This window comes from Dama dama, chromosome 4, assembly GCF_033118175.1.
Source record: "Dama dama isolate Ldn47 chromosome 4, ASM3311817v1, whole genome shotgun sequence".
NCBI lineage: Eukaryota > Metazoa > Chordata > Mammalia > Artiodactyla > Cervidae > Dama > Dama dama.
Window position 1 is genome coordinate 62806754 of NC_083684.1, and position 9250 is coordinate 62816003.

At 44.5% G+C, this 9250-nt stretch overlaps 1 protein-coding gene across 1 annotated transcript; it reads left to right on the forward strand.

Moving 5' to 3' along the window:
* Positions 1 to 210: 210 nt before the first annotated feature.
* LOC133055137 (zinc finger protein 501-like) lies at positions 211 to 8805 on the forward strand. The gene is made up of 2 exons (XM_061140589.1): positions 211 to 271; positions 7652 to 8805. Exons 1-2 carry the CDS (start codon positions 211 to 213, stop codon positions 8803 to 8805), a joined length of 1215 nt encoding a protein of 404 aa, XP_060996572.1.
* Positions 8806 to 9250: the final 445 nt, after the last annotated feature.

A 9250-nucleotide genomic window follows, 5' to 3' on the forward strand; every position in this document is an offset into this window, starting at 1 on the left:
TTTAGTCCTCGGTGGGAGGAGGCTAAGTAAGGTATAGGGGTTTGGAACAGTGGGGTGTAAAGTCACAGTAGCCTGGTTGACTAGCCTGAGATCTTGTACAGGCCTATAGTCTTGTCCTCCTTCCCTTTTGACTGGCAGGATTGCGTATTCCAAGCCGACTGGCACTCTACTAGAATGCCTGCTTGTTTCAATCTATTGATGTGGGGCAATATGCCGGTTCAGGCCTCCATCCGTAGCGGGTACTGGCGCTCTCTAACCGGGATGGTGCCTGGTTTGAGTTCCATTATCACTGAGGCGTGATGTTTAGCCAGCCTGGGAGCAGGGGGGTTGTCTTCCACCCAGACCTCAGGGAATAATTGAGTTAGCTCCCTCATGCTCTTCTGGCCCACCCATGTCTGCCTTCAGAGGCTCATGCAACCTCCACTCATCTTGGGTTGGCACTGAGAGAGAGGGCAAATAAGTCATGGAGTCCGTCCAGAAGGTGGGCCTCTCCTCAGGGGAGAAAGTCACTTGTGCTCCTAGTTTGGAGAGCAAGTCTCTTCCCAACAGGGGTACTGGGCACTCAGGAATGTAGAGGAATTCAGGAATCACTTGGTGCCACACCCCCACCATCTCACATTTTCTGGGCTGGCAAAACAGTTTAATCATCTCTTCTCCTGATACCCCAGTAACAGCGGTAGTCTGTTTGGACAGAGGTGCCACAGGTTTTGTTACTACCGACAGTCTGCTCCTGTATCCACCATGAAGTCAGTGTTTTGGTCCCCCACTCTTAAGGTCACCCTGGTCTCTCAGGGACCTGATATCTCTGAGCCCTGGCAGCCCTAGTTAATTTCCAGGTCAGTAAGCCCCACAAGTGTGGGAGCTTCCTCTTCCTTCCTTGCCTTAGGGCATTCATTCTTCCAGTGGCCAAAAGCTCGGCACCGGGCACACTGGTTTGGCTGTAACGGGCCCAGGGCATCCCTTGGGACTGGCTGAATGACTGTCCTGTCCCTGGGGCAGATGAGGTTTTCTGGAGGGCACGAGATAGACTTTCCCAGAGCAGCAGCTTGCACTGTAAGTCTCTTGTCTGTTCTCTTTCGTTCCCTCCAGCTCTCTGGCAGAGCGCAGTCTCTGCTTAATTCCAAGGTCTCCCTCCCTCTCTTGTCAGTACTCCCCGGGAGAGGCGGGTATAGCTTGAGCGGTTCGGTTGGAGCCGGATCCTGGAAGTGTTGGCCAGAGGCTTCTGTCAGCGGGATCGGAGCCTGCCCTAATGGCGGCTCTACGAACTCCGGGAAAGCTGGCGGAGGAGCAGCGGCTGTTGCAGAAACTTCACCTGGCCCTGGATCGGGCATTAAGGCGGCCTCCGGTCCTGGTGAAGCACTGGGAGGCAGGCGTGTCATTATCCAGCATGGGGGAGGGGTCAGGTCATCCCCGTCCAAATCCTGTAGAATTTCCTTTTTTATCATCAGTCAAATTTTGTGCCCTTCATATTTTTCCCTTTCCCTTCTGGATACAGAACCTTGTCCAAGTAGGAGGGTCTCAAGCTAACCCTAGCCATGAGTCAATAGATGGATGTTGATCCAGGTGTCCTGGTTCTCCTGTGACTACTGTGTAGATTGCTTCCACTATTTTTAAGTTCACGGTGTTCTCTGGTGGCCATCCTGCTCCCATAGGGGGCCATTCGACCTCACAGAGTATGTGGAGGCCGTTAGGCTTCATCTTCACCCCATAGTCTCCTCCTAATCCCTTCTTTAAAATGGTCACTCCAATACAGTTGCCTTAGATTCACTTCCCCCCATCTTGCTTACCTTCTCAGACTTTCTTGTACTTTTCCTTTTCGTTCTGTCTCCGAAGTTCTCAGTACCCTATGTACTTCTCACATTTCCACTCAGTGACACTTAAATTGCCATTCTGCCTCCTTCCTAACTGGGGTGAGAAGAGCCTTACCTGCCAGACCCCAGAGGGAGAAGGGGGATTGGCGTGTCTTCCCCTGCCGGTCAGCATAGCTGAACCAGAACATCACATGGTCCAAGACTGTTTCTCCCTTAAAGTCCATTCTGCCTTGGTGGGCTTGATCAGGTGCGAATGAAAACACAGATGGATTAAATATCCCATGTCCCAGGCCATCTCTGGAAAAGCCAATTCATACTCACTTCTGTATCCCCCTCCTTCTAGCCCAACAATTCAGAGGGGGTCAAGAATTTCATAGCAGACAGGACACCTCCTGTGGGAGGGCAGAATACGAGCATACAAGGACCAGTTTCCTATCCTAAAAATCCCCTGGCGATCACTTGGTATTAATTTTCTCCGAGATGGCATGGGCACACCTCCTAAATGACCATCACAAATTTCCTTCCTAAACCCTAGCACGCTCGTCGACCTGTGTACCAAGCAATCGCCACCTGCCTATTCCAGGCTCCTGTGGGTCCCCGCTCCTTCTAGTCCCTCCCAGTGGGGTGATCAGGCCCCCTCTTGCACCCTGCTGGGTGGGTTCCTCCTCACTTGAGCGCTCAGTTCCCCTGCTGCCGTCCACTACCTGCTGACGTGAAAGGTCCAGGCGTTGAAAAGCACAATCCTTCCAGAGGGGCGAGGCGCCTTCCCCCCTCTAGGAGATTCACGTCACAAAGCCTTGGGGTGGCATCAAATGAGACCTGTCTCCTCAAAGTGAGGAGCTTCCCGGCCAATGCATCAAATGTGATAGCCACGCTTTCAGGGAAACAAACTCACTCAGAAGGACAATGCAGATAGTGGAGTGCAGTTTATTACACCGGAGGGCCCAAGGCAGAGTCTCCTCTTAGCCAAGGGCCCTGACCAGCATTTGTGAAAATCTTTTATACCCCATGTGTTCGTGTCCAAACCCACCACCCCAATCCCTTGATGCTTACAAAGGAAGGCTAAATACAATCACAATAACCCCGTCATTCACGTGTTATGTGTTCAAACAGTTAATAATCAGTAAGCCCACCGTTACATTCCAACCAGTTAATAACCGATAAGCCTGTGCTTACATTCTGATAGATAGTGTCCGGAGGCAGGGGTGATAAGTGTCTGTTTTCTCTTAGGTGATGAGTAACCTGGATGTGATCTTCAAGGTTCCCCTGTCCAGAGGGGATCTTATCCTTCCATTGTCGTTCCCACAGGCACTAAGCAGAGATTTCAGAGTCCACTGGAGAGGTGGCCGAGCATGATCAGCACAGGCAGGCCCGAGATGGAGTCCAGGCCGTAATAATTCTTTCTTCACAAAAGACACCTAATTAAATGAGAAAATGCAAATCTGAATTTTATGTTACAGTTTCTGTTTTTTTATATGAACTAACATTGAATGTGTTAAGTATATTTTTTACCAATTCATTAAGGCTAAAATGCTTTAATATATTTATTTAACTCACAGAGTTTTTAACTAAATTATTGAGGTGGGAATTTAGAATATTTCCCACAGTGCATTTGTCTTTTAAAGATGCTTCCAATAAACTATTTGGTGAAATCATTTTTTTAATGCTATTTTAACTTTCTACCTTGACTTCTCTCTCACCTGAATACATATTTAATTGGAAATTGATGAAAACTCAGAAAACACATATTCCTTTTTCTGATGAACAGGTCTTGTGGTCTCTAAGCTGGACCTTGTCACGTTTCCGGAGCAAATGAAGGATCCCTGGGATGTAAGGAGAATGGAGATAGCCATAAACCCAGGTATGTGTCTACGGATGAAGCAGATAAGTGAGGTGAGAAGGACAAGCATTGGGGAGGAAGTCATACTTTGTCGTGTGGTTTGAGAAGATCTGCTTCAGTGGAGATGATTTTGGATTAGGCTAGGTTTATTTCTGTCACTGTCATATTCTGTCACGTCATCTCCTGACCCACTCCTGATTCTTTTTTATCATTTGTGTATTTTTCTCCAGTGATTAATTTTCACATATGCAGTAGAACCAAAATACTTCGCTTGGCCTGGAACAACCTGCATGACCTGATAACTCGTTCATTTTGGGGAGATTTTAGGAAATCTGCATATTTCTGAGTAACTATATTAAGCCCTTTTAAAAGTGCTGGTTCTGTCCCTACTCAGAAGTGTGTGGGTGGATCTGTGAAAAAATTTCCAAACTTCTAGGAATACTGGGGACAGATGTTTTTTTGTTTTCTACCATATAATTTCCAGTCCACTGGAAACTACACATATGACCTTAGAAATATCATACTCAAATTCTTTCTTCACTGCATAAGACACCTCATTAAAATGAGAGAATGCAAATCTGAATTTTATGTTACACTTTCTCTTTTTTTTATATGAACTAACATTAAATGTGTTAAGTATATTTCTCCCAATTCATTAATGCTAAAATGCTTTAATATATTTATTTAAATCACAGAGTTTTTAAACAAATTATTGACGTGGGAGTTTAGAACATTTCCGCAGTGGTTTTTTCTGATTGTTCTTCACTATTAAGCTTATAGATTATACAGAGAAATCTTTAAGAAGAAATTTTTCTGTTCCAATAATGCTATTTTACAATGTTATGTGAGGTTTGTATACAGAAAAAATAAGTGATACACATACACATTTCCCTTCTTGATTAGATTTCCTTCACATCTAGGTCACCACAGAGCATTGAGTAGAGTTCCCTGTGTTCTCACCATATTTTTCAAGTCTCACTTCTCATTTGATTTGTTAAGAACTCTTACCGTATTAAATCTATCTTTGTTTTTATGAAACATCCCAGGACTTTATCGTTTATGCCATCTATTTCTGATTAGTTCTAGGTCAATAGCATTTACTATTTTAGACTCTATTAGAACATGCTCCGATAAAAACATGAGTGGTAAGTGGGTTAAACAATTAGTAGGCATTAGCATTTGTGAAAACATTTTGTGTGTAAATTTGATTTCTTAAAACAAAAATTAATCATTACACTGCTCAACTGCTCCTCGCTTTGTTGTTCCTGTAGGTTTCTATCTTGACTTCTCCTCTGCACCATGCTCCTCTGTCATCTCATCTTGTCCAATGTTCTGTGTTTGTGGTCTCTGTTCTGCAGGCTGCAGATCCTAGTTCCTCTTGCTCTGGTGTCTGCTCCCTGGTGGGTGAGGTGGTCCAGAGACTTGTGTCCTTATGCCCTTGAGAGGGGGTTGAAAGTTACTATTGTGACCAGAGCCTGCCCGGATTTTGAAGTCCGTTTCGCCTTTCCTCTGTGGCTCTCACTGTCTGTGGCGGGGTCTGTTTCCTGACTGGTGGAGTAGAGGCCCCAGATATGAAATTAGCTCTGCTCTGATCTGTGGTGCTTCTGATCTAGTGGGACTGGAGCACACCCACTGGGAGGGAAGCCACTGAGTGTTGCTCCTCTGGGGATGTTCTCGGAGAGCGCTCTGCATGTCATCTTTCATGTGCTGTGCAAGCTCGCCTGTGACCCTGTGTTGGCATTGATCTTGGCCCCACCTGAACCATGGGTATGCTGGCACTTGACCCTGGTGTCTCTCAGATGTTGTTTTCACCAGGTCACCAGCAGAGATCCACTGTAGTCATATCCCAGGTGTACATTCATTGTGGAGCTGGACTCGCTGTGGTGCAATGTGGGCAATGTAGACTGTGACCTGGCCCAAATGCCTCCTGTGCGGGCCTACAACGTCTACAGTTGCTAAAGCCAGACAGGTCTTGACTGCCAGAGACTCATTTCCATCCAGATGTTCTGTTGGGGCTGAGTTTACCAAGCCAGTTGTGGGGTGTAACACCATGGTTTGTACAGATGCAAGGAGAGGTCTCAGCTTTTCTGGCTTAGTGGCAGGGCCTTGGGGCTCAGCTGTGGTTTCAGCACCACCTGTACATTGGGACCACCCACAGGCGTGTGCCCTGAAGGTGCCCCTGGAGCCCATGAGCCTACCCTGGTGGGGAGGAGGCTGGGGAGGAGGAAGCAGCTGTGGGGTCGTGAGATCACCCACCTAGGTGGGGGCCATTCCTAGTGCCTGGAGAGGCAGGGACAGGCACAGGGGCAGAGAGGTTGCAAGGAGGTTCTTCCCTTCGGGCATAACTCAACAGCACCGCTCTGCTTCTCTGGTGGTTCAGGCTTCCTCCACAAGCATCCCATTTGCAGAGCTCTTCCGTCCCTCCCATCCAGTCAGGATGTCTCCTCATGGCCAACCGCAGTCCTCTGCCGGGGTCTGCTCTCCAAATCCCACGTTCCAGCACCCAGCCCTTGTCTGCAGCAGAGAACACCCTCTCAGGCTGGGTGGGCTGGGCAGGGGTCAGGACCCTGCGTACAGGTCTGACTCTGTACTGCAAGCTGGTTGCTGTGTTCTCTTCCCACAGAGAACGAGGCTCCCCTTCTGTCCCAACTGAACTCCCCCCAGTGAGGGGCTTCCCTGGATGTGGAGACCTCTCCTCTCTTCAGATCCCCCCAGGGTTTTGCGGGTCCCATCCTACCTCTTTTCCTCTTCCCTTTCCTCCATCTCTCTCTTGTCCTACCTGGCTCAGCAGGACTCTTTCGTGTCTTTTCAGGTGTCCAAGTTCCTCTGCCCGTGTTCCCCAGGGCTCTGTGAGAATTTTTCCACTTCAAGATGTATTCTTGATGCTTTGGTGGAGAGAGATGAACTCCACATCTTCCGAATCCTCTGCCATCTTGACTCCTTCTATCTCGCTCTTAGGCTTAATCTAGCCAAGTGTATGCCAATTTTATGTAAATTGTAAACTCTATTCCCCAAGAATAGTAAGTAGAATAACTTATCATTTGGTATTTTTCAGCTGTGTCTTCTCATGACACCCAGGGTTTGAGGACCCAAAACCCAGGCTTAGAAGATTTACTCCCAACAGCAAAGCTAGGAATATATGAAAGATTTCACCTTGCAAATTTACATTTAACCAAGGACTGGGAATCTATGAGGGCATATAAAGAGCAGAGAGCATGTTATGATGGACACAACCAAGTTGGTACAGTTTCCCATAAAGTAAACTTTACTGCCAAAAGAAATCAAGGATGTGAATCAAATAAGGAAAAACCAATTTCAGATGACCAATTTCAGTCATCAACATCTGCAGATAAGTGTATATTTGTCAGCAAAGATCCACATCATCTCTTGAAACATACATGTTCTCTGAAAGGAAATGTGGAAAATCTGGAAGGTCATCTAGTCTCTACTGCAAATACTCATTCAAACCTATACTCTGAGCATAGCTGTCTATTAAATATACATTCAAACATGTCTGGAAACCAGAAACTTAAACATGAGCGGGAGAATTCCCAATACAATCAATTTGAGGGATCCTTTAATAAGGGTTTCTTGTTCTTCAACCAGGAACTATTTTCTCCGTGTTCCACAATCTGTAATGGTGATAATAATGGGAGAGACCTTATTCAACCATCATTGTTCAATACATATGGAGGTATAATTAGTGTGGAAAAACTTTCCAAGTGTAACAAAATGAGTAATGCCTTAAGCAGGAGCTCTACCCCCAATAATTACAAGAGTATACATGATGGAATGAGAAGCTCTTCATGCAATGAAACTGGGCATAATGTTGACCAAGACTCATATCTCATGAAACAACGGGGACATCAATTTTCAGACAACAATTTTGAACATAATAAGTATAGGAATATATTTTATCAAAGCTCAAATCTTACTATTAATACTTATAAGAGTATTAATATTGGAGACAAGACTTATAATTGTTATGATTATGGTAAAGTTTTTAACCAGTCTTCAAAACTTATTCAACAGCAGAATATTCAGACTAAGCAGAAACATTGCAAGTGTAATACATGTGGAAAAGTCTTTAGTAACTCATCAAATGTAAGTAGACATAGGAAAATTCATACAGGAAGGAAAGATTTCAAATGTAAAGCATGTGGCAAAGCCTTTAATCAGAGTTCATATTTAACTGAACATCAGCGAATCCATGCTGGGGAGAAACCATACAAATGTACAGCATGTGGCAAAGCCTTTATCCGTTATTCTTTTCTTAGTCGACATCAGCGAATCCATACTGGGGAGAGACCTTATAAATGTACAGCATGTGACATGGCTTTTAAGCAAAGGTCAGCTTTAACTGAACATCAGCGAATCCATACTGGAGAGAGACCTTATAAATGTACAGCATGTGGCAAGGCCTTTAAGCAGAGTTCAAATTTAACTCAACACCAGCGAATCCATTCTGGAGAGAGACCTTATAAATGTGCAGCATGTGACAAGACTTTTAAGCAGCGTTCAGATTTAACTGTACATCACCGAATCCATACTGGCGAGAGACCTTATAAATGTACAGAATGTGCCAAAGCCTTTATCAATTATTCACTTCTTACTCGACATGAACGAATACATACTGGGGAGACACCTTATAAATGTACAGCATGTGGCAAGGCTTTTAAGCAGCGTTCAGCTTTAACTGAGCATCAGCGAATCCATACTGGGGAGAGACCTTATAAATGTACAGCATGTGGCAAGGCTTTTAAGCAGCATTCAGCTTTAACTGAACATCACCGAATCCATACTGGGGACAGACCTTATAAATGTACAGAATGTGGCAAAACCTTTATCAATTATTCACTTCTTACTCGACATCAGCGAATCCATACTGGGGAGAGACCTTATAAATGTATAGCATGTGGCAAAGCCTTCATTCGTTATTTTTTTCTTACTCGACATCAGCGAATCCATACTGGGGAGAGAGCTTATAAATGTACAACATATGGCAAGACTTTTAAGCAAAGTTCAGCTTTAAGTCCACATCAGCAAATCCATACTGGGGAGAGACCTTATAAATGTACACACTGTGGCAAAGCCTTTTCCCAGAGTTCAGGGCTTTCTCGACATCAGAGAGTTCATACTGCAGAGAAATGTTAGAAATGTAAGGAATGTGGCAAAGCATTTCCTCACAGCCATCACCTCACTCACAATCAGAGAATTCATACTGCAGAGAAACCCTAGAAATGAATCAGTGGTTAAAAATTTGGTCCTAAATATACTATTTTGAAAAAACGAGTGTTTTCTTTGGAAAGATACATGAATGAAATAAATAAATGTAGAAAACTGCTTAATCAAACATCAAAAGTAACTCAATACCAGAGAATTCATACTAGAAAGCATGTCATTAGTACCACTTTTGTTGAATTACTCTAAGCAGAAACACTTTAGCAAGTATTCCATAAGTAAAACACATACAAAATTGATGTTTTAGTATGGATCACAAGATGAAGGGGAGGATACTTGCAGAGTTATAATTATTAATGTATCCTTGTTTATGTTAACGTTATTTGAGATTATTAAGGAACCAAAATGAATAATTCAA